This window comes from Notolepis coatsorum (genome assembly GCF_963971535.1).
Source record: "Notolepis coatsorum genome assembly, chromosome: 3".
Taxonomy (NCBI): domain Eukaryota; kingdom Metazoa; phylum Chordata; class Actinopteri; order Aulopiformes; family Paralepididae; genus Notolepis; species Notolepis coatsorum.
This window is the reverse complement of record NC_140167.1, coordinates 84,330,460-84,356,759: the sequence shown is the minus strand read 5'-3', so window position 1 is coordinate 84,356,759 and position 26,300 is coordinate 84,330,460. Positions and strand designations below refer to the sequence as shown.

Genomic DNA, 26,300 nt, shown 5'->3' with positions numbered 1-26,300 from the left:
GAGAGAGAGAGAGAGAGAGAGAGAGAGAGAGAGAGAGAGAGAGAGAGAGAGAGAGAGAGAGAGAGAGAGAGAGAGAGAGAGAGAGAGAGAGAGAGAGAGAGAGAGAGAGAGAGAGATATATGCCGGGCTGATTCAGCAGGGCGCTAAATCAAACTTGAGAACATCAATCGCAGGCGGCATTATCAATCAGGAGCGCAAGGTGTGCGTGTGCACACAGCTTCAGTACGAGGTCTCAGATTGATCGGACTGACGATCCATCAAAATATTCTGATGGCCATTGTGGGGTTTGTGCTGATCCGCCAAAGTTCTCTCCCTCTCTCTCTCCCTCTCTCTCCATCTCTCCGTCTCTCTCTCTATCTCTCCGTCTCTCTCTCTCTCTCTCTCCATCTCTCTCTCCGTCTCTCTCTCAGTCTCTCTCTCGCTCTCTCTCCATCTCTCTCTCTCTCTCTCAGCACAGCCAAGCAGATGGAGACCAGGGTGGGGGTATGCTATGGAGCGTGTGTGTGTGGGGAGGGGTGGTGGTTAGGATTTAAAGGGGTAGTGAAAATGGGGGCAGGGGGGGGGGGGTGGGTGGGAGGGAGGGGTGGAGAGTGTATTTACTATTTGCTCACTGCTGTGATTTGTTTGTTCATGGGGGGGGGGGGGAGGTCCCGGGGATTTGGAGGGGTACAAACACACATACACACAGCTAAAGCATGCCAGGGTTTAATGATCAGCTAATCCCCCCCTCCCTTCACCAGAGTGCAGTATATAAGGCCTGCCTAGCTGAAAGCACAAAGAGACTGATAGTCAGGGAGAGGGAAGGGGAGACAGAGAGACAGAGAGAGGGAGAGAGAGTTAGTGGAAAGAAAAGTAAGAGCAGAGAGAAAGGAGAAGAGGACAGAGCGTCTCTACTTCCTCTCCATCTGTTTCTCTCGTTCTGACCCGTCACTTCTCTCCTAGTTCTCCTCTAGACGGAGCCGGAGAAGCAGCCATGAAGCCGCTGTGTCTGTTGCTGCTGCTAGCCGGTCTCACGGCGTCTCTCCCTCCTCCGGACGCCTCCGGGGTGGACCAAGTCCCCACCCTGCCCTCCCGCGCCCTCGCCCGGTCGCCCGGTCCCACCGAGGCCAAGGGCCGCTTCGCCATGCTGGACGACGTGCGCCTGCTGGCCAACGGTCTGCTCCAGCTGGGCCAGAGCCTCCGGGAGTTTGTCCAGAAGACCAAGGGCCAGATCAACGACATCTTTCCAGAAGCTCAACATCTTCGACCGCTCCTTCTACCGCTGTCGGTGGTCACCTCGGAGATCAAGGAGGAAGAGGAGGAGCTGAAGAGGACCACGAGCTTCCTGAAGGCCAACAACGAGGAGATCCGCAACCTGTCGCTGGAGATCAACTCCAGATCAACGGTATCCTGCAGGAGCGCAGCCAGCTGCAGAGCAGGTGGCGGGCTGGAGGAGCGGCTTGCAGGGGCTGTCCCGGAGCACGGTGCCCGCCGAGCAGCTCAGCGAGATCGCCTCGCTCAAGGTGAGACACACAGGGGACCAGATGCAGTGAAAGGGTTAACCGCTTGGTAGTGCGGCAGTGAAAGGGTTAAGGGGGGAAAAAGTGTGTCGCCAAAAGAAGATTTGAAAAGTTGCCCTCGCCTCATGGCCTTGATAATACATAGACATAACTCTGCTCTAGAAACTACAGTAAAGGTCTATGCTTTCTGCCCAAACATAACAACCTTTCTATTCATATTAATCATACTTAAAGGGGAACTATTGACTATTTCTTTCACTATTTGGGCACTTTTACACAATTCCTGTGAGTTTATGGAACACCTCTGTAATTATATATTTCTTTTGATTCATTGTTTGTATTTCTAATCAAGTCCTCAAAACAGCATTTTTCTACCTCAAGATCTCAAGCTGTTTTGAGCCTGGGCTCCTAAACCACTGCGCCGCGGCGCCGGCGCCTGAACATTATCATGCAGCGGTGTCTCTCTGACATCACAAATCATCACATTTTCAGATGACTCAGTTCAGTGAGGGTGAATATTGTGAGAGGAGAATTGGAAGAATGCGCCAATATGAGAATTAGAGACATAGATCATATTAATATAAGTCCACATAGCTAGGAAACAATGCTAAACACTGAAAAAGGCAATTTATAAGATAGTTCCCCTTTAATGTGTGTAGAGGTATAACAACAATGGATGGTGGATTCTTTCAATCAAGGAGAGCTGCCTACTAACCATTGTTTTTTAATCTTTAATCTATTAATACAAAGTGTTCACGTAGATCAGTGGGTCTCACTCAGAGCGTGCACTACTCAAAGAAAATCATAACGATGAATCTGGCATAACTTTGCATGTGTTGCGTTGGCGAAGGTCTTGTTGTAATAGAACACCATCAGTCTTGGCATTGTCATCAGTGACTGATTGTTGTCCAAATTTAACCAGATGAATGTCGGCCAGATTTGGAAATTCTTTCCCAAAACATCTGTAGTTAATAATAATAATAATTAGGGGTGGAACGGTACGCATTCGAACCGTGTACCGAACAATACACACATGCCCCGAACCGTGGAGGTCGTACCGAACGGTACGCATTCGGGGCATGTGTGTATTGTTCGGTTATATAACGTTACGTTAGCTACGAGCTAACTAACTTTAGCCGCGAGCTAACTAATGTTAGCCGCAAGCTAACCGTGGAAACGCTCAGAGAAGTGACTCCACGACACCAGTTCGATTAGTGGGGAAGGGGGGTATATTGACGAGTTAATACTTTGACAAATGTTGCCTATATTTTTCAGTCAGTTCGGTCTTTGTGTGCCAAACATTATTAAAGGTAAACTTTTTTTTTACCAAATACATTTTTAAATCAGCAATGCCTCCCCTCTTGCTGTACCAAAATCTCTCCTAGCTCAAAATATTTTTTGTCACTGTCAAAATAATGTGACTGATGTCAAATGGCATCATTCTTTCAGTTTTTGCATGACTACGCAAGGACGCGGCAACTAGGGGTGCGGCGGGGGCTGCAGCACCCCCTGCTGGCGGGGAGTGTAACTGCAACTGCAAGGTTGTTTTGGCTTTTATTCCATTGTAACCGAGGCTACTCAATGTCACAGAGCGGAGCGGCACTGCAGATTTACCCTACTCTTGGAATTCATTGCCAGATCCCCATAGGGGCGCTGTCTCGATAATGCAATGTTATTAAAGCAGCGTGTAGCCGACGCATGAACCGGTTGGGATTCGAATAGACGCGGCCTGGAAGCGTCACCGCGGAACTGGAAATCCGTTGGTGAAAAAAATAGACTCAGCCTGGAATAGTTTTGGGACGCTGAATTCGCAGTAAAGGAATATATATCTGCGGTTTCCCTGGCGTGAACAAGCCAGCAGAACTATCCGAGCCCCCGGGAGGGTGGTCAAAGACCTTTTGCATGTCGGCGATCATGTATGCGGGGAACGAATTGCAGAGGGAGGGCGCAACAGTTGGGGTAAGCTGGGCTGTGATGTTACATGTTTGTCTCGCACGCTCCGCAGAGCTGAGCGTGAGAGCGCGGTCTCTAGTGAACGAGAGTGTTGGTTTACCAGAGTGGTAAACCTATGACGTTATTATTATATCACTTATCTCAGCACCCCCTCATAACACGTTTCAGACCCTGTTGAACGCTCTGACTCAATAGTATCCATCTGCAGAACGTCAGCCTCAGCACTCTCAGGCCCCACAGTAAATGTGATTTGACCAAAGCAGAGTATAATAATAATAATAAAATAATTTAGGACCTGCTCAGAGGTCATCATTCGGCATGCATGCATGCGATTCGTATCTGCGATTAACCCATCCCGTCGTCCTTCCCCCCCAAGGGCAGCCGGGAGCAGACAGGCGTCAACGTGAGCCGCGCGAGGGGACCAATCCAAGTGCTCCTGTCCGTCTTCGTCAAGGACGCCACAGCGTTAGCGATCTGTTGTTGTGCATGTTTTTCCATTGGGTTTATCTTATCGGGGGGGAAACCCTTGCGAGCACGGGGAGAACATGCAAACTCCACACAGAAAGGCCTGGGAGATACCCCACCTGGGTAACTGGCATCATGGAAACCTGGTCCCCAAGTGGGAATCGAACCCTGGACCTTCTTGCTGTGAGGCGACAGTGTTAACCACTACACCACCGTGCACATAGACAGTGGAGCTGTTTGCAGATAGCGAGCATTTTGACTTGTTGCGTGGTGGCGATGTCTCGCAGACAATACAACTACAAGTATAATTATATAATATATATATTTTATAAAAAAATATATATATATATAAAATAAAATAAAATGTTTATCAAAAACGATCAATATCTCAGCACCCCCACTTCCCGCGGACTTCCCGCAGCCCTGTGACTACGTCCTTGAGAATAACTGAAAAGTTGGATTATTTTTAGGCTATATATCTTATGTATTTTGAGTGTTACATTTAAAAAAAAAATAAAGTATACCGAACCGAACCGAAAACCGTAAACCTAAAACTGTGATACGAACCGAACCGTCGATTTTGTGAACCGTTCCACCCCTAATAATAATATTTTATTTGGAGGCGCCTTTCACGAGGTCACCTTACAGATCATAAAAAACCCAGCAAGGCAGTTAACAGTCGAGGTTAAAAACAAAACTAACAACAGGAAGTATAAAACAAAGGTGCAACAAGGTTAAACAACTTTTTTAACAAGGTTGATTATTTTAATACGCTAATAACTTTCATTACATAACACATGCTTTAATAAGCTTTCACTGTAGAGGTCCAGTGTGGGATACCCACAGTACCCTACAACCAATGTATACTCATTATCCTTTAAGTGGGTCTGATATGTTTACCTTTTGTTTAGTTTACTTTCCGATTGTATGTGTGTTTTGTTGTTCTTCTAAAGCACTTTAGAACAAACCGGTTGTTGCATTCAAAGCTATAGACTGATAACGCTGACGCTCTGACATTCAGGACGTAATCGAAGCTCAGGAGAGAACCATCACAGAGCTACTGAGGGCCGTCGGAGAACAACACGACCAGCTGGACCACCAGAAGACCAAGATCAAGAGCCTGGAGGACAAGGTACCCATCCTCTTCTCCTAGGTCCACTGTCACATGAGCCCCCACTTTCTATATAGAGAAGGTGCAGGGCTGTACACTGCGATGATATCATCGCGAATTGCCCCTTTAATTGGCCGTTGCGATTGGTAAATATTATCTGGGGGCGGGCTTGCGAGTAGTGCTTTCAAGCCTTGGATTCGCATTTCACTCCTAAATTATCCAAGGCGTATGATGACGCGATGACGTCACTCACGCGAGCTGAGCAGTGAGCACTCAGCAGGTATGATCAGCGGGAACAATCGACTGAGCACTCACTCTGATAGACTGGCTGACTGTCTGATTTAGCTATGAAGAAAAGTAAAGTTAGTATTGCTTCATATTTTCGTCGCGTTCGACCTCCTATAGTGAGCCGAACTGAACTGAACTCAGACGCACGGAGAGAGCTGCGGCGTCTGCTCCTCCTCCAGCCCTCTCGCACCCGTGGCTGTTGTAAACACTGGGACCTCGGTGAGCCTGCCAGCCGGCTAGCTACTGATAGCTATCAACAAATGCTCCAGTAAGTCTAGTAGTGCATGATAGCTTGCGTTAGCTTACTGTTCAAAACGAAACGTCCCATTAAACTAAATAGTTCAGATAGCTCCGTCCTGATATTTGTATGCGAACGGTAAAAATCAATTACGCGCACGCTGTGCGAATACAGATTATAGCCTCTCGTCTTTTTTTTCCTCCGCTGCGAGATCGTTAAAAAACTACAAGTCCCACATTGCACTCAAGCCAACGGTCCAATCACAGTAGAGTGAAGTGACTGGTTTCATGGGAAATAAAGCAAATGACCAATAGGAAGCTCTCATTTATCTTGTTTACTTCCTGAAACTCCGCGATCAGGGCTCTCGTTTTCCGAGACACCAACTTATTATAGTCTCTCTTACCAATAGCAATAGATTTTAGAACACCTAGATTTATCGATAGCAATAGTAATATAACGTTAATGCAACAAAACGAATGCCTTGCTTTGTTAATCATAAGGTTGATGCAGTAGCGTATGTCGGTGTGTTGGCTGTAACGGACATGACAATAACATAACGTGTACACATTAAAATTGCGATAATTTATTCTAACATTTTCAAATCGATGCAGTTGAATTTCCCCCTTAGGATCGATGCATTGTTACACCCCTACACCAAAGTCACTGGCCCACTGTATCTGTGTGTATAATAACTTGGCTAGCGTTATCAACAGCAGAGGTGGGCAATGGGTCCAGCTGCAGCACCGGAGTGCAAGCGATGTGATGTAATTGGCAGACTCGACTGTCAATCAATGGTCTACCTGACACGCAAACTCAAACAATGTTTCTGTACTGGAGGTGTGGTTGATTGATTGATTGAAAACTTTATTAACAGATTGCAGAATGGGTACAATACAGTACAGCTCAATACACACAATTGTTAAGGGGATGCAGACCAGAGAAAGACTTTCGTCTTGTTTACATCAGGGTCCCCCATTTCAATTAATCAGGAAAGTGTACAGTAGGAAAGTGTACAGTATTTCAATAGGCAACCCTGAAAGGATTATTTTTCTAGAAGAGCAACACAGCCAAAACAGACAGTGGAGCTGTTTGCAGATAGCAAGCATTTTGACTTATTGCGTGGTGGCGATGTCTCGCAGATAATACAACTACAAGTATGATTATATAATATATATATTTTATTAAAAATAATAATTATATAAAATATATATATATATATTTTTTTAAATCAAAAACAATCGATATAAATAATGGTAAAATTGTTATTTAAAAATTTGCCCCTACAAAATATTTTTTGACCCTAAATTTCTCATTTAGGGGCAAGTGTGCCCCTAGTGAAAAAGCTTAGCGTACAGCCCTGAGGTGTCTACCCTGCTCTGCACTTTATAATTATAGAGAAGGTATCTACCCTCCTCTGCACTTTATAGATTATAGAGAAAGTCTCTACCCTCCTCTGCACTTTATATGTTATAGAGAAGGTATCTACCCTCCTCTGCACTTTATAGGTTATAGAAAAAGTCTCTACCCTCCTCTGCACTTTATATGTTATAGAGAAGGTATCTACCCTCCTCTGCACGTTATAGGTTATAGAGAAAGTATCTACCGTCCTCTGCACTTTATAGGTTATAGAGAAGGTATCTACCCTCCTCTGCACTTTATAGATTATAGAGAAGGTATCTACCCTGCTCTGCACTTTATAGATTATAGAGAAGGTGTCTACCCTGCTCTGCACTTTATAGATTATAGAGAAGGTATCTACCCTGCTCTGCACTTTATAGGTTATAGAGAAGGTATCTACCCTGCTCTGCACTTTATAGATTATAGAGAAGGTATCTACCCTGCTCTGCACGTTATAGATTATAGAGAAGGTATCTACCCTGCTCTGCACTTTATAGATTATAGAGAAGGTATCTACCCTCCTCTGCACTTTATAGATTATAGAGAAGGTATCTACCCTCCTCTGCACTTTATAGATTATAGAGAAGGTATCTACCCTCCTCTGCACTTTATAGGTTATAGAGAAGGTATCTACCCTCCTCTGCACTTTATAGATTATAGAGAAGGTATCTACTAGGGCTGTCTTAAATACTTCGAAGCTTCGTTCGATGGCACGAGTTTCGAACATAAAAAAAAACGAAGTTTAAAAAAAATATATATATATATTTTTTTTTCTAAATCTTGCGCCTCCATTCCAATGAAACGAAAGTAAGCGGCGCCTTCCCGCTTCCATTCAAATTAAACAAAAGTAAGCGGCGCCTTCCCGCCTCCATTCCAATGAAACGAAAGTAAGCAGCGCCTCGACTCCACCTCTCTACAACAAGCACGTGGAGATTATCTGTGTTGAAAACAACAAGGACATATGTCAACGAAGACGCAAAGGAATGCCGTTTGTTATTTAAGACTATGTCGGACAGATTTGTGTTCATTGTGCTGCTTTTAAAGTGTCCCGACTAGGGATGGGTACCGAATAGGTACCGAACCGAAACACGTCGGTACTACCGAGTATCGATTCAAGTGAGTTTATAAAATTTATAACATTTTTATTATTACTTTTTTTACCTTTTTTATTTTCATGTCAACGTTCACACGCACAATATATGGTTACCTAGGTCCTAGGATTTGACTTGATTCAACAACAAAGCAGTCGGAGCAATGGCAAGCCGAAAACGGTCGAAATTGTAGTTATTTGAAGTTTAGATTTTTCTTTTACGACTGAGGTAGGTACATTTATTTTTTTGAGACTAAAGTACCGAAAAAAGGTACCGTTGGGTACCGGTATCGATTCACAGGTACCGGTACCGTATCGGTTCAAATGTGAAAGGTACCCATCCCTAGTCCCGACCCATATAAAAATATGTCTTAATAAAACATGCTTAATTAAGTCAAATTCTGCCTGTCTCTATCAACTACATATAAATATTTATATAATTGTTTGCTTGATAGACGAAGGTTGCAACATAATTATGTAATGTCATGTCGTTGGCTGTGAGAGCAGCCCCACTGCACCCAGGCAGCGCAGCCGAGTGAAACCTTGTTGGCTGCGTCACAGTCACGAAAGGGGCTACTTAATTAATTAATACAATCCACTTTATTTATAGAGCACATTTAAAAACAACAAAGTTTACCAAAGTGCTGTACAAGTCCCACAACATAAGATAAAAAAATATATATATATATTATAATAATTTTTTTTTTGAAGCTTCGAATTAAAATCTAAGCTTGGCCCCGAAGCTTCGATTGCCAAAAAAAGCTTCGAAGGTCAGCCCTAGTATCTACCCTGCTCTGCACTTTATAGGTTCAAGTCAAGTCAAGAGTTTTATTTGTCACGGCATACAAGCATACAGTGAAATGCGGGTGGTCATGCCAGCAGCGATTGTGCAATAATACAAGTAATAAAAATAAGAATAAGACATAGAATGAGACATAACAGGTATAATGTACATAAAGTCTACAAAAAGCATGGTAAAGACATGCTAAGGTCCTGCGATAGTGCAATACAGTGTTAGCTACGGATGAGGCACTGGGTCTTATGTACACTACTATACAATATACAGTTATACTATATATCCTTATGCTATCTTGCTATATCCAGTATTTACCATACAAGAACCACTCCCGTTCTTTTTTTTTTTTAATTTTTAAGTGACCTTTTCATTGTGTAAAGTGACCGTTGAGTGTGTGCATGTGCAGCATGTGTGTGTTTGTGCTAAAGTGTCTGTTAGTGTGTGAGCGTATACAGTATGTGTGTTGTGTGTGTGCTCAAGTGTGCTTGTGTGTGGAGAGTTCAGTGTTCAAGACTCTGGTGGCCTGGGGGAATAAGCTGAGCCGAAGTCTCTCTGTCCTAGTTGCTGGTGTGCGCAGGCGTTTGCAGCTTGAACAGGTTGTTGTTGGGGTGGTGAGGGTCTTTCATTATTCTGCAGGCTCTGGATTTGCACCTCCTGTTATATAAGTCCTGCAGGGGTGGTAGTGCAATACCCGTAGTACGCTCAGCTGAGCGCACCACTCTCTGTAGGGCCTTCTTGTTTTGTGCCTTGCTGTTTCCATACCAGGCAGTGATGTTTCCAGTCAAGATGCTCTCTACAGCTCCGGAGTAGAAGGACTGGAGTATCTTCCCCGATACTCTGAACTTCCTTAACTGTCTCAGGTGGTAGAGGCGCTGCTTCGCCTTTTTTACGACTGAGTCTATGTGTGTTGTCCATGTCAGAGATGTGGACTCCCAGGTACTTGAAGCTGCTCACCCTGTCCACGGTAGCCCCATTTATCCACAGTGGTGTGTGTGTCCCCTGCTGTATTCTCCTAAAATCCACGATCAGCTCCTTGGTTTTACCAATGTTCAGGAGCAGGCTGTTGTCCTGACACCAGCGTGCCAGTACATCAACCTCCTCCCGGTAGGCCTTCTCGTCATTGTCAGAGATCAGCCCCTCTAGGTTATAGAGAAGGTTGCTGGGTCACTTTATATATTATAGAGAAGGTATCTACCCTGCTCTGCACTTTATAGATTATAGAGAAGGTCTCTGGGTCACTTTATAGATTATAGAGAAGGTATCTACCCTCCTCTGCACTTTATAGGTTATAGTCGAGAAGGTATCTACCCTCCTCTGCACTTTATAGGTTATAGAGAAGGTATCTACCCTCCTCTGCACTTTATAAGTTATAGAGAAGGTTGCTGGGTCACTTTATAGATTATAGAGAAGGTCTCTACCCTCCTCTGCACTTTATAGATAATAGAAAAGCATCATAACAGTCACTTTATAGATAATAAGATATTCCTTTATTGATCGCCTTGGGGAAATTCAGGCATCATAGCAGCATGGGGGAAGGGGGAGGGGAGGTACAGGTAGTAAACGTAATAGAAAAGCATCTACTGGGGCGCCCAAGTGGTGAACCATGTAACGCGCTGCGTCGCGGCACGGCCGACCCGGGTTCGATTCCCCGACCTGGCGTCATTTGCCGAATGTCTTCCCCCCACTCTGTCTCCCGTTCGTCCTCTCTCTCTCTCTCTCTCTACTGGACTGCCTAGTAGTAAAAAGCGATAAACGCTAAAAAATAAATCTTTATTTTCCTGTGATGCTAACCCCAATCTGAAGCATCGCAACAATCCTCCAGGTTGGATGAGTCACTTGGCCATGTTGCCATTTCACTAAAACTTTGATGAATTGTTGTTAATTAATTGTTCAGCCTTATTTCACAAGACACCATAAAAACGCTGGTGCAGTTGCTTCTTAGGAATACTAAAAAAGTCCCAGACAGGCTCCTCAGAAGGGCAAACTATCCCATATATACTAGACGGTTTTTTCGACAACATAAACATTCTGAAATGACCAAAGTGTATTTCCTGTTGCAGTGTTTGCCAATAAATCAATAGCGGACAGGAAATAAACTTGGGCACAAGCTGTTCCCTCGCAAATCTATAAATCTATAGAACAAATCTAAAAAACCAACATCTATTACAAACTCACTGAAAAACATCTATAGAACAAATCTTAAAAAAAAACACCATTTGTTACAAACTCTGAAAAACTGAATGTGTCTCTGTCTTCTGTTGTAGTTTGGCAATGACAGCTTTCAGGACACGATGGAGAAGACAATGGAAACAGATCCAGAGATGGAGGACATGTTTGAATACCTTACGGAAAACTCAACGGGCCTGGAGACTAGTGGTAAGATTACATTTCCCCCTAACCAATCACTAGAGACCAATGTATCCTTCCACAGTGCACTAACCAATCACTAGAGACCAATGTATCCTTCCCACGCTGCACTAACCAATCACTAGAGTCTCGAGACCAATGTATCCTCCCCACGCTGCACTAACCAATCACTAGAGACCAATGTATCCTCCCCACGCTGCACTAACCAATCACTAGAGACCAATGTATCCTCCCCACACTGCACTAACCAATCACTAGAGACCAATGTATCCTCCCCACGCTGCACTAACCAATCACTAGAGACCAATGTATCCTTCCCACACTGCACTAACCAATCACTAGAGAGACCAATGTATCCTCCCCACGCTGCACTAACCAATCACTAGAGACCAATGTATCCTCCCCACGCTGCACTAACCAATCACTAGAGACCAATGTATCCTCCCCACGCTGCACTAACCAATCACTAGAGACCAATGTATCCTCCTCACGCTGCACTAACCAATCACTAGAGAGACCAATGTATCCTCCCCACGCTGCACTAACCAATCACTAGAGACCAATGTATCCTCCCCACGCTGCACTAACCAATCACTAGAGACCAATGTATCCTTCCCACGCTGCACTAACCAATCACTAGAGAGACCAATGTATCCTCCTCACGCTGCACTAACCAATCACTAGAGAGACCAATGTATCCTTCCCACGCTGCACTGACCATTTACTGCCCCGGGAGTCTCTACCTGGGGCTGCCAGGCGCCCTGACTATCTGACCAGGCTTCCCCTCCTAACCAAGTCTTTTTTGGCCGTGTTTCAGATCTTCCCACTGACTGCAGTGAGTTGTTTGACAGAGGGGAGAGAGAGAGCGGCGTTTACGCCATCAAGCCAAACCAGTCGGAGGCGTTCAGCGTGTACTGCGAGATGAGCTCTGGTAGGTCCAGTCGGATGTGTTCAGCGTGTACTGTGTGTGAGATGAGCTCTGGTAGGTCCAGTCGGATGTGTTCAGTGTGTACTGTGTGTGAGATGAGCTCTGGTAGGTCCAGTCGGAGGCACTCAGCGTGTACTGTGTGTGAGATGAGCTCTGGTAGTATATTTGCTTCATCGATTTCACGAAGGCCTTCGACAGAGTTGAACATACAACATTGATGAGAACAATGGAAGAATTCAAAATACCAGTTTCTGACCGAAGAATAATTGCCAACTTATACTGGAGGCAGAAGGCTAATGTTAGAATAGGAAAGGAGAAATCAAGAGACTTCCCGGTGGAGAAGGGTGTAAGACAAGGATGCATCTTGTCCTCTGTACTCGAAGAGAACATCACCAACATAAGATACGCGGATGACACTGCTATAGTCTGTAACTGTCAAGAAGATCTACAGGACATGATGAATAAGCTGAATGTCGAATGCAAAAACTATGGAATGTCGCTAAACACAAAGAAAACTAAAGTAATGATCATTGAAAAAACACCAGGAACTGTTTGTAAAATACAGGTGGATGGAGAAAAACTTGAACAAGTGAAGGAGTACATGTACCTTGGAAGCTGGATCAGTGAAGGTGGAAGAGCTAACATGGACATTAAGAGAAGAACCGGAATTGCAAAGAGGATGATAGACTCTTTTGAAATGTGGACGCTGAGGAAGATGCTGAAGATAACATGGAAGGATAAGATCAAGAATGAGGAGGTACTGAGAAGAGCGGATATGCAAGGAGGACAGCTGCTGGAGAGGTTGAAAAAGAGAAAGATGGAGTTGTGCGGGCATGTTCTGAGAGGATCCAGCGGGGAGATGTTCAAGAAGGTGGTGATGGGGAAGGTGGATGGAAAGAGAGGAAGTGGAAGACCAAGAAGAGGCTGGGTAGACGACGTCTGTGATTGGAGCGGAGTGAGAGGCGGAGTCACGGAGTTGGAGAGAAGAAGTGGGGACAGAATGGGTTGGAGAGTGATAGGCAACCTTCGGAACGAAGAAGCCACCTAATGATGATGATGATGAGTCTCCTGAGAGAGCCACAATATACGATTCCTCCACACTTTAACACTTCCACATGTGAGATTAGAATTTTGAAAAATGTACACTCTGCTGATTATCATAGGTATGAAGCGGTGTTTGCTAATATCAGTAACAGACCGGAGATACACTTGGGTCCATACTGTTCCCCTAGCAACGCAATTCCACTGAAACAGTCTATGACAACAGCAGGATGCAGATTGTGCCGGTGTGTCTCTCAGTGTGTATGTGTGTGTTTGTGTGTGTGTACTGTATATGTGGAGCAGTGGAGAGTGTGATCACTACTGAACCAGGTGTATATGTGTGTGTGTGTTAGGGATGGATAAAACTTAACTACTCAACCCCCCCCCCCCCCAAGGTACAAAACGTTGCTACCATGTAACATCTGTCTTTCTTCATCTTTCTTTTCTGTTCTCCCAGCTCCCAACAGTTTGTTAAGCTTTACCCAGCATGCCGTTCAGCGGTGTAACAGTTAATAGGGTCCCCTCTCAATACACTACAGAGTGTCGGTGCCGGTAAAAACAAGGGAAAATATATATTTTGAGACTAAACGATATTTGCATGAACTAAGCGATTTTCTTATAATTCAACGAATATTCGATTATTAGAAATAATCGATGCCCATCAGGTGATTTGACCTACATGTCCCCTTCTTCCGCCCTGCAGGTGGGGGTTCAACAGTCTTTCAGCGCAGGCAGGACGGCTCGGTGGATTTCGATCAAATGTGGGAAAAATACGAGCAAGGCTTTGGAGATCTAGAAAGTAAGTAATAACTGTTTTTTCTTTTTTTATTATTATTATTTCTTTTTTTAAGTCTGGGCTTAACAGGTATATCACACAGGTTCAAATATAAATTAAAGCACTACAAGTGAACATATATTGAATTAAAGGTCTGCATGGAAATATTTATGGGGGAATCATTTATCATCATGTATTATGACTGTAATTCTCTATTCAAATTAAAGGCCCAGTCCCATATCCAGGGCCAACAGGATACAATTAAAGTTAGTCTGTGACGGCAATGGGTGCTGCTTAGAGGTGGAGTTGGGTCTGGTTATCTCTCGTCTGCTAATCCTCCACGCTCTGAAGGACTTCCTGGAATAAGCGTGGGTCACCGTGCAACACATACAGGAACATCAGTGAATAAGGTAGAGGAAACAATTGAACAATGCAGCGTTCTGGAGGACTTCCTGAACCCGAGTGCTTACAGGAAGCTGCGAGTGTAGCTTATCCCCCCCCCCGTTGACAGACTGGTTTCCTCTATTGAGGAGCGGAGGCGGTAGCGGTCCCCTGGCGCTCGCTGGACTTGGCCCGTAGCTGTAGTCATTCCACGGCCGCTGCAGCTATGAGTCGTCAGGTCCTCACTGTGAGGTCGCTAATTATTATGTCATGGGGTTGACTGGAGTACGCCCCCGCAGGCCAAGGAAACCCGGTATCATAACTATACCTACAGGTTGTCAGGTTAGTGGTTAAGGGTTGGGATTAAGGGTTAAGGCTGCCCTCGGAGAAGCACCAGCTCCACTTTGACCTTCAAGTATAACGTTGGCTTTAAGGTCAATGGGACTCAAGTGATGGAAGTGAATGGGAGTCATATGATGAAGTGAATGGGACTCAAGTGATGGAAGTGAATGGGAGTCATATGATGAAGAGAATGGGGGTCGAGTGATGGAAGTGAATGGGAGTCATATGATGGAAGTGAATGGGAGTCATATGATGAAGTGAATGGGAGTCATATGATGAAGTGAATGGGAGTCATATGATGAAGTGAATGGGAGTTCCTTGCTCACTAATCCCACGCACGGTGTCTGTGTTCTCCAGGGGAGTTCTGGCTGGGCCTGAGGAAGGTCTACAGTCTAGCAGCCCAGTCCGGAGCCTCCGTCCTGCGCATGGAGCTGAATGACTGGAGAGGCGAGCGGCGCTGGGTGGAGTACCGGGCCACGCTGGGGGGTCCCGCCACCCACTACACCCTCAACCTCAGCTACCTGGCCGGGGACCTGCCGGACACCATGGCCAACCACACAGACATGGCCTTCTCCACCAAGGACCAGGACAACAGCAAGCAGCAGGACGCCAGCTGTGCTCGCAACTACAGAGGTAAGGAAGGACTAAACCCTAACCCCAAACAACAACTACAGAGGTAAGGAAGGACTAAACCCTAACCCCAAACAACAACTACAGAGGTAGGGAAGGACTAAACCCTAACCCCAAACAACAACTACAGAGGTAGGGAAGGACTAAACCCTAACCCCAAACAACAACTACAGAGGTAAGGAAGGACTAAACCCTAACCCCAAACAACAACTACAGAGGTAAGGAAGGACTAAACCCTAACCCCAAACAACAACTACAGAGGTAGGAAGGACTAAACCCTAACCCTAACAACTACAACTTTAGAAAAGAAAAGAACATTTCGATTAATTTGCGATTAATCGTGAGTTAACTATGGACAATCATGCGATTAATCAGATAAAATATTTTAATCGATTGACAGCACTAATTTATATATGTATATATATGTATATATTAGGGCTGGGACTTTATCGCATTCATTTCAATTAATTAACTACAGAAAGAATTTAAAGTAAAAAAAATGTATGCATTTAATCGCATGATGATTTTTCTTTATTGTGTAAGAATGTTACCTTTCAAAGGAGACCAGACACATGCATGTGCTATAAGTATAACGTATAATAAATCGCAAATAACCTTTTTTCTTAGTCTGGTTTGTTCATAAAAATTTAAAATAAGAGAAATTAAGATGGTCAACTGTTCTGGAATGTACTTGAAAGTACTGTGTTTTACTTTTACCTCGAACGTGCTTGAGTTTACAAAAGGTCCTTTGCACTATATATATATATTATTCCAAAAATTGCTGCACTTTAAAAATTGCATTGATCTGTTGGTCTGTGTAGTAGCTAATACATGATTTTGCTGCTTAAACGTATGTATAATATATATTCATTGATTCACTCGTATACCAACATTTATTTGAATTGAAACATTTTCCTTTTCGAATCAAATATTGATATGCGATTAAAATGTTAAAATTTTGATTAATTAACTATAAAGTCTCGAATGAATTCAATAAAAAAAATTATCGAGTCCCACCACTAGTATATATATACTGTATATATTTTATATTCAGTTTAATCACCTGTACATTGTATATTACTATTGCACTTTATGGTTACATTTGCACTCTGTTTATGATGCCAGCTTATTTTCGTTGTACTGTATACTGACAATACATTTGAATCTAATCTAATGAAATAACTGGTTGACAGGTGGCTGGTGGTTCAACGCCTGCGGGGACAGGAACCTGAACGGGAGGTACGTGTGGCTGAGGGCCAGGGGCCGCTCTCTGAAGAGGAAGGGGATCCACTGGAGGCCCCTCAAAGCCACCAAGATCTCCATACGACCGGTGACCCCTAGCGCCCCAAACTTCCATTGACTCCCCAATGCATACACACACTGACACACACAGAGCCCCACAAACACACACTGACACACAGAGCCCCACAAACACACACACAGAGCCCCACACACACACACACACACACACACACACACACACACACACACACACACACACACACACACACACACACACACACACACAAACACTCTAAAGCTATGAGGCGGTTTCAGAGAGTAGTCTAAGTGTAGATGGACTAAAGAGAAATATATATGGTTCAATGGGAAGTCATGAAAATGATTTCCAGGGCGATTACCGGTACAGACAGGCTTTTGGTCATGCATAGGCACTTTTTCTTGTCCTCACTGTTCTATAGTTTTGTTTTAATTAGTGACTCATGATTTTATCCAAATTCTTTTATTCTACTTTTTCTATCTGGTTTCACTGTTTTTAACTGCTGTTTGTTGTTGTTGTCATTTATTTCTGATTTTGTTTTTATTGTGTTTTTATATTAAGCTGTAGTGTAAAAAAGCACCCTGTGCATTCGTGCTGTGAAGGGTGCTATATAAATAAAGGTCATTCATTCACATGACTGTCTACCTTACGACCCGGTCATTGTCTTTAACGGTTATGGACCTAATAAAGGAGGTGTCCACCAAGCACCTTGTTTCACCACTAGCAGAGCAACACCGCTGTTTGTGTCTCTGTAAAGACGGGTCTCCGGTGGACATGCAGCCTGGCCAGGCCTCAGCTGTGGTTTACGTTAACGGTGAGAGGTCAGATCTTCGTGATTACTGCTGATTTATTGTTAAAGCGTTGGTTAATCAAATACCAATTCAGGTTTAGGAGTTGGATGAAGGTCTCGTTTCTCTGGCCAATGAGAAGTCAAGATCCCTCTCAATTCTGAGACCTTAAGAGGAAAACCTCCACATAACCGATCACACCAGGACGCATAGCCTGTCAGATCTGAACATTCCCAAAAACAAATAACCTGTACATCCATGTCGTCTAGACATATACCGTACGTCCACGTCGTATAGACAAATACTGTACATCCACGTCGTCTAGACATATACTGTACATCCACATCGTCTAGACATATACTGTACATCCACGTCGTCTAGACATATACTGTACATCCACGTCGTCTAGACATATACCGTACGTCCACGTCGTCTAGACAAATACTGTACGCCCACGTCGTCTAGACATATAACGTACGTCCACGTCGTCTAGACATATACCGTACGTCCATGTCGTCTAGACAAATACTGTACATCCACGTCGTCTAGACATATACTGTACGTCCACGTCGTCTAGGCATATACCGTACGTCCACGTCGTCTAGACAAATACTGTACATCCACGTCGTCTAGACATATACTGTACATCCACGTCGTCTAGACCAGGGGTTCTCAAACTTTTTTATACAACGACCCCATTTTATTTAGGATTTCTTTTGGCGACCGCACACTTAACACTTTGGATGCCACGCCCAAGATTTCTCGTGTTTACCCCCCGACCGTTGAATGCCCATCACGAGATTTCTCGTTTTTTTATTTATTATTATTAGCGATCTGAAATCATATTGCATCAAGCGAGCCTACCGTTGGATATCCAGGCACCGCCGGCGCTCAGATGTGAAAAAAGCGCCCCCTATCGTCTCCCAGATCCCTTTTGGATTGGACTCAATGAAAGTGAATGGGAGAACGGATTTCTGACTCCACATTTTACTTCTCACTGATGTAACCGGGGTCTACCAGAGTTCATTCTGGAACCTTGGTGCCACGGCGAATATGTGTTATACTGTACACACGGTGGATCAATACAATTATCGATTTTTTCGAATGGTGATCAGGAATTGGAATATACCATTTGGATACCATCTGATCAGGTAAGGAATCTATGTTATCAGTCTTAGGATAATCAGACTCGTTTTCACGGAGACATAAGCGTTTCCACTATATGTGATATTGCTGTTTCACTGTAAAAGCCATCAGGAAATAAGAGCAGCGATTATCAGCGCGCGGCACGAGCAGGCTTGCGCACACATATACTATCGATCATCTAGCGTTTATTTGAAAACGATTCATAAATAGGCCGACAAATGACAACGTTCTGGAATATTCCAGTAAAAGACGATTATCATCATAGGGTTGTTTTTTCCGCGAAAACGAGTGATTTTCAAAATGCTATCAAACGGAAATTAAGCGATAAAAAAACAATCTGCCTTGACAATGTTGACTGGAAAATGAGTCTTTGATAAGCGACGGGCAGATTAGACACATAGCCATAATTTAAAACATAGATTAGGCGATATTAAGTTAACATTGGAGTGGGTTTGGGCATCAAGGGGGTAAAAAGGAAAACATGGCGTGGCATCCAAAGTGTTAATGTATCGCGTAATTTCAACGTGGAAATAAGGAATATCAAAATAAAAGCACAAGTTGTTGAACTTGATCATGCATATTTATTAGAACATTTTATTACAGCACTGTTATCAATGAAATGTATGAATATTATCAACAAAAGCAACAGAATAGATCAAAAAAAAAATCAATGAGCCCTTCTATGTGGCTACAGATGATGGGCTTCAAATATTTTTTTGCAACATTCTGTTCCTCCAAAAAGCCATCAAGCAGAGTAATATACCCTAAAATCTCCACTGATTATCCTGGAGTGCCACTAACGGAGTTTCTTAATCCAGCTCTCCATTTGAGCTGTGAGTCCAAACAGGTCTTTTTCCCGACCTTATAGTCCCAGATTCAACGCATTGAGGCGGTCAAAGACGTCGGCTAGATATGCCAGCTGTGCCAGCCATTCATTATCAGCACATTTCTCTGCCAATGGGTTGTTTTTGTCTGCAAGGAAAATTTGCGCTTCTTCTCTCTCTCCACACTTCTGACAACAAAACTCTCCATTGCGAGTCCAGGTTACACACAGAAGACCAGACGTGGCTGAAGGGGCGAGACATGGCAAACACACACGGCTGCCAGGTGGAAAACTCCATCTGAGTTGGGCTTGTCGGTTTTTCTCTTGATTTAAATAATTAGTTTGTTGCCAATGCGCTAAAGACTGCACTGTCACCTACCCGCGAGCCCACTTTGGGTGGCGACCCATAGTTTGAGAACCGCTGGTCTAGACATATACTGTGTGGACAGACACACGTCAGGGGACCTCGACAACCAGATATTCTACGATCAGATCTAATCTAACATTGTAAATGACAAGTAAAACCACAGCCCGAGTTATTTCCTTTTGATGTCAATGACCTGGGTCCGGGGCTAAGCCTCATCTGTGTCAGCAACACCAACCTGCCAGCTCAGTAACAGTCAGATCCAGCGGTCCTGACCATCTATGTCCCTATTTGCATCCCTATTAGTGATGCACCGATGTGAAAATTGTGGCCGATACCGATAACCGATATTAATATTGCTGTTCTGGCCGATACCGATATTTACCAATGTCGATATCTCTGTATAGAAAACACTTTTTTATGATAATCAAATAAAGAGCTATTTTCCAAAACACTAATTTTTTTTAATTTTTGTAACTTATTTTCAGAAATGATATAATTTTTTTTTTGTGTGCCCATATCGGCCCTATCTTGATATCGGACCGATACCGATGTGTAAAAAAACGGCCATAACGGCCGATATTATATCGGCGGCCGATATATCGTGCATCACTAATCCCTATGGACATCAGCCAACAGGTGATGCAACACAAGCCCAGACAGGTTATCAACCTATTGGGCTTTGTACATAAGAGTCACTAGCATTGTGAAAGGCCTCTTTACAAATAGGCCCCTTCTGGCCACTATCCTGATTCATTACTGTTTGCCAAAGTATCACAGCACTGTACTCAAGAGACATAATGTGGGTCCTGATGCCATTATATATATATATATATATATATATATATATATATATAGCTCAAACCACTTGGCTTTACAATTAGCTTCAAATGCATGGGATACAAGACTGCTTCTTCGTTTAGCCCAAGGAAACTATAAAAGAAGGAAGGGTCATCACGTCAGAATACCAGCGTTCGATGCTCTTCTTGGCGCCAGACTTGGTGCCAGTTATATTGATGCCTGTATTAAAATGCCTGACCCCATTTGACTCCATGTCGGCCGAACTGAAAGTTTCCACACTTGGCACCAATGTGCATTCACGTGCTACACATTGACCCTTCCTTCTTTTACAGTTTCCTTGGTTTAGCCTAGCTATTTATAGTGAATTTCCGCAATACTGTAATGCATGTTTCTGGGGGAATAAATGCACAAATATTGATTATTACTAGATAAAACGTCACAGAACAGACATGTAGTTGTTAATACACTTAGTCCTTTTTTATGTTACCGTATATTTAAAACATTTTCATACTGTTTTATCAGTTAGGTCAGTATTGTTACAGGTCATTTCAGTGTATTTCCTATGTAACTGGGTCATATTGACTCAACAGAACCAGAGACGTAGATACAAAAGAGTTCGGGCACGTCGAGAGAACCAAGTGACACCATGGCTGTAAGCCAGTGTTGTAGTCGAGTCACTAAATCTCAAGTCCAACTCTCGATTCCCCAGTGTTTGAGTCCGAGTCCAAGTCAGAGTCGAGTCCCCATTACCCTAGTCTGAGTCATCCAGGTTGAGTCCACTCCACAGATGATTTCTTGCTACCGTGGCCAAACTCTTTTCCAATCCACGTCTCTGAAGACCTGTGTTTCCTACTACGACTTCAATCTGTCAGAGATAGACACTGACACGCTGATAACTCATATTTATAAAGACAAATAAAAGCCTACATTATGAGACAAATCTTCTCCTGTCATTCTTTTTTTTGTAATATGAAAAGGGAACAAGCTTGCTCTTCATTCAGTTTTTACAGATGAGTTGCTGACTGGCACACATTATTCCATTTTTCAATAAATAGATTTATAAAAAAAATGGAAAAAATATGCAAAGCTGGAAGCTGTGATACTGATAAGTCCGTTGTATCTTCCAATAGGGAGGACAAATGGACAGTCTAAAAGGTTCTGTGTGAGGCCTCTCTTGGCTTGTAATTCAGGGGTCAGTTATGACGTAACTTCAGCTAACAGACACATGCAGCTCCAGGTGTAGACTCAGGGTTACTGCAGCTTTCAACAAGTTCAACTTGAGACTTTAAGATCTTTTTAAGACCACATGGAATAGAATTTAATACCTATTTCACAAAAAAATATAAAATAATTCATTCCATGCTAATTATTGGAATTTTTGGACTTCGCGGACCGATATTACCATACTGCTTACTTTACAGCCCGGACATTTACCCCCAAATACATTTAAACAAGATACAGAGAACTTATCACAACATAGAAGTAACTTCCTAATCCAATAAATGTTTAAGACCTTTTTAAGACTTTTTAAGGTCTAAAATTCTTATTATTAAATGCAAGACGTTAAGACTCTTGAAACCCTGATTACAGAATATGATGAAAGCTTTTCTCATCTGTGACGTGGTCCAACATTTAGACCCACTTCAATAGGACAGTTATGCAAATATCTGTATGGAAATGACTTGGGGGGCCTACAGTATAGACCTAAAGGCTTCTCAGACCTTTCTGATGACTATTATCCATTTCACCTAACATCACAATAACTTAAAGCTGCAAAACATCGTTTTGGGATAGACATTTGAACCTCTGCAAAGTCAAAATAGTGTGTTATATTATATATCTTTAGTAATGCATGAGGACGAGGAAAACTGTATCTGAAGCGAGACATGATCTGATGATCTGGTGTCCTGCCCAGAGCCTAGAGCAGGGGTCTCAAACTCAATTTACCTGGGGGCCGCTGGAGGTAGAGTCTGGGTGAGGCTGGGCCGCATCAAATATTCCACAAAAAAATGGGTTCAAGTATTAAAAAAAAAAGTACAACTGATCCAATCTTCTCAATCTTTAGCAATAACATTTCAGAACATGAACAGTTCTCCAGAACATGAACGGTTCTTCAGGCTTCTCAGTGGTGTCAGTGGACTCATCCACAGCTATGGAAATGCACTGTGCATTTTTTTTTATTATATCACAAAGCTGTTTATAAAAAAAATAGGTAAAAACCATATTATGCGTTTTCATCAATAAATAAATGCCCCAAATTTTTTTATAGATTGGGGGCCCCACATTTTTTAATAGATTGGGGGCCCACAAATTGATTCTTTCATGGGGCCCAGAATCTCCAGCTACGCCCCTGGCTGGGACTTTTTCCGTCCATTCACCTTTGAATTGCAGTCGACTTTTCTTTTACTGACCATCTTTGAAAATGCCATATTTTTCTGCTGGCTGCCTGCTGGCGAAAATAGGCTAATAGCTACATTTATCTCACAGAGATAAAACTGGGAGCGAGTTTACTGTAGATGCGCAGTGCTGTCAACTCTGCTCCGACTTGAACTCACTGAAAGAGAGAGACGACATGCAGTCCGTGAAGACCCGCCCTACTCCCCTACTCTGCCTCTGATTCGCAGACTGTGGGTGAGGGGGAAAAACGCTGACGGGACGCGTATGTGATTGGACCAGACTCGTACACAGACAGACGGTGGCAGTGCAGGCGGACAGCGTGCAGCACTGCTCGCAGAGGAGAGAGATAGCAAGGATGCATTTGCTTCCACTTCACTTGATATCATATCCCTCCGGAATCACGTTTCAACAAGTCACTAACATAACGTTGCTGTCATGAGCCTGCGCTATGGTAGCCTACAAGTGATCAAATAAATAAAACTTCCAACTCTCGCGCAACGACTCGGCAAACAGTAGTGCGCGGGCCGCATCAACACTACACTTTGATGTCCAGTAGGGGCCGCAAATATCCCCGCGGGCCGCGAGTTTGAGACCCCTGGCCTAGAGGCCTTTAAACCGCTGCTCAAAACGCACCTTTTCTCCTTGGCCTTTGATCAGAGTTAGCCACCTGTCAACTATGTTTGCCGTTACTCTGGACTTTTTATATCTATTTTATTACTTCTCGTCTCTTTTTATATTGCACCTTGCTCTTGTTCTTAGTGTACTATACGTATTAATGGTATTTTGTGTGTATTTTATTTGTTACTGTACGTGTTTTTATTGTGTTCTACCTGTAAAGCACTTTGGGTGGCTTTTAGTCATTGTAAACATGCTATATAAATAAAGCTGACTTGACTCTCTCTCTCTCTCTCTCTCTCTCTCTCTCTCTCTCTCTCTCTCTCTCTCTCTCTCTCTCTCTCTCTCTCTCTCTCTCTCTCTCTCTCTCTCTCTCTCTCTCTCTCTCTCTCTCTCTCTCTCTCTCTCTCTCTCCTCTCTCTCTCTCTCTCTCTCTCTCTCTCTCTCTCTCTCTCTCTCTCTCTCTCTCTCTCCTCTCTCTCTCTCTCTCTCTCTCTCTCTCTTCTCTCTCTCTCTCTCTCTCTCTCTCTCTCTCTCTCTCTCTCTCTCTCCCCTCTCTCCCTCTCTCAGCCCCCCCATCTCTCTCTCTCCCTCCCTGCTTATCTTCCTCTCTCTCTTCCTCTCTCCTCCCTCCCTCCCTCCCTCCCTCCCTCCTCAGTGTCCTAGCTGTGAGTGTGTAGACAGTTGTCCATGCACACACACAACATCTCAGTGTGACCTGGGGTTGTCTTACCCTCCTGGCCTGCAATTATATTTTCAAACAAACAACACTTAGATCTCACTGACGCCACAAAGTTCACACTGATAAACGGAAGGGAGAAAATAAAGAAAATTAGGTAAATTGTCAGGTCAACAGTTTAGGATCAACTGAGGACATGAACTGAGGACTATTTATCAGCTGGATATCTGGATAACGGCCCCTGAAGTGAAAGACTGTTGAACTTTGTCACAGAATATGTTCCTGCTATACATGTTAGGGATGGGCATTTTAAAGAAAAATCCAGATCGATTGATCGCATTGCTATACTCGAGTTCTTTTTCTTTTTCTTTTTACTTAATTTTGTTCATTCTCTATGTTTAATGAAACCAACAAACAGTTATAATCTTACACATTAGGGCTGAACGATTAATCGATTTTAAATCGAAATCGCGATTTGAAATGATGCAATTAGCAAATCGCAAAAATAAATAAAAAAAAAAATGTTAACCAGGAAGTCCCATTGAGATACAAGATCTCCTTTGCAAGTTGTTGTTATTGTTGTAGGAACAGTTTGGGAGGGGGAGGTAAGGGGTTTTAGATTGTGTGTTGTGAAGTTTAGACTTCAGAGAGGGAGAGTAAAGTACAGAAAAAAAGGTACCATTGGGTACGGTATCGATTCCCATGTAAAAAGAAAAATATTCAGGCTCGGTGTCCCGAACAGACCCACCGCGTAGGCCAGATGCAAGCCGCATTTTACAATAAACCTCTGTGGGGCTGCTTACATTTTTTTTTATTATAATCGCAAATTTTATCGCAATCGCAATATCTGTCAGAAAATCGCAATTAGATTATTTCCCAAAATCGTGCAGTCATATTACTCATACACGTGAAAAACAAATATGGAAAAAAACTATTTCATAAAAATGATTAATAATTTAAGATTGAGTTTCTCATAGCTGCGATTAATCGATTACTCATGCCCATACCTAATACATGTTATTCTCAAAAGAGATTTCCATCCTCAGCATGATGCCACCTGACCTCACACAGTAGGCTGGGATGATGCCACCTGACCTCACACAGTAGGCTGGGATGATGCCACCTGACCTCACACAGTAGGCTGGCATAATGCCACCTGACCTAACACAGTAGGCTGGCATGATGCCACCTGACCTCACACAGTAGGCTGGGATGATGCCACCTGACCTCACACAGTAGGCTGGGATGATGCCACCTGACCTCACACAGTAGGCTGGCATAATGCCACCTGACCTAACACAGTAGGCTGGCATGATGCCACCTGACCTCACACAGTAGGCTGGGATGATGCCACCTGACCTCACACAGTAGGCTGGCATGATGCCACCTGACTTCACACAGTAGGCTGGCATGATGCCACCTGACCTCACACACACTAGGCTGGCATGATGCCACCTGACCTCACACACTAGGCTGGGATGATGCCACCTGACCTCACACACTAGGCTGGCATGATGCCACCTGACCTCACACAGTAGGCTGGCATGATGCCACCTGACCTCACACACTAGGCTGGCATGATGCCACCTGACCTCACACAGTAGGCTGGGATGATGCCACCTGACCTCACACAGTAGGCTGGGATGATGCCACCTGACCTCACACAGTAGGCTGGCATGATGCCACCTGACCTCACACAGTAGGCTGGGATGACACACCAGCAGCTCAGCCAACTCTGTGACAAACATGATGTATTAAGCTGTATGTGGTGGTGATGATGATGATGATGATGATGATGATGATGATGATGATGATGATGATGATGATGATGATGATGATGATGATGATGATGATGATGATGACAGTACCTGTACGTGGTGTTGGGCACGTAGACGTCCCTGGCGGGGAACTCCAGGATCTCGCGGGTGGGGCGGACCCTGCTGTCTGGGTAAGGCTTCACCTGCTGGAGGTCAGGGGTCAGACAGTAGTGAGGGTTCTCTGGAGCGGGGGAGATATCCAGCTTCAACTGGGCTGCAGGGAGGAGAAGGGAGGAGAAGAGAGAGAGAGACAGAGAGAGAGACAGAGAGAGAGACAGAGAGAGACAGA

The 26,300-nt window shown here is 43.8% G+C and overlaps 2 protein-coding genes across 5 annotated transcripts in view; one reads left to right on the top strand and one right to left on the bottom strand.

Moving 5' to 3' along the window:
- angptl3 (angiopoietin-like 3) overlaps nucleotides 1-16,662 on the top strand; it is a gene marked incomplete at both ends in the record, with an annotated part of 20,489 nt that extends 3,827 nt beyond the window's left edge. The window contains 12 exon segments of the mRNA XM_084310270.1: nucleotides 943-1,222; nucleotides 1,224-1,257; nucleotides 1,260-1,372; nucleotides 1,378-1,418; nucleotides 1,420-1,438; nucleotides 1,440-1,502; nucleotides 4,939-5,049; nucleotides 11,103-11,214; nucleotides 12,023-12,136; nucleotides 13,878-13,973; nucleotides 15,030-15,305; nucleotides 16,496-16,662. Of these exon segments, the coding sequence (XP_084166396.1) occupies nucleotides 943-1,222; nucleotides 1,224-1,257; nucleotides 1,260-1,372; nucleotides 1,378-1,418; nucleotides 1,420-1,438; nucleotides 1,440-1,502; nucleotides 4,939-5,049; nucleotides 11,103-11,214; nucleotides 12,023-12,136; nucleotides 13,878-13,973; nucleotides 15,030-15,305; nucleotides 16,496-16,662 (1,426 nt within the window).
- The window catches only part of dock7 (dedicator of cytokinesis 7), a 303,680-nt gene that overhangs the window by 216,726 nt on the left and 60,654 nt on the right, over nucleotides 1-26,300 (bottom strand). For all 4 annotated transcript variants that reach the window (XM_084309449.1, XM_084309450.1, XM_084309451.1 and 1 more), the window contains exon 14: nucleotides 26,063-26,225. In XM_084309449.1, the coding sequence (XP_084165575.1) occupies nucleotides 26,063-26,225 (163 nt within the window). The remainder of the gene's footprint in view (nucleotides 1-26,062; nucleotides 26,226-26,300) is intronic.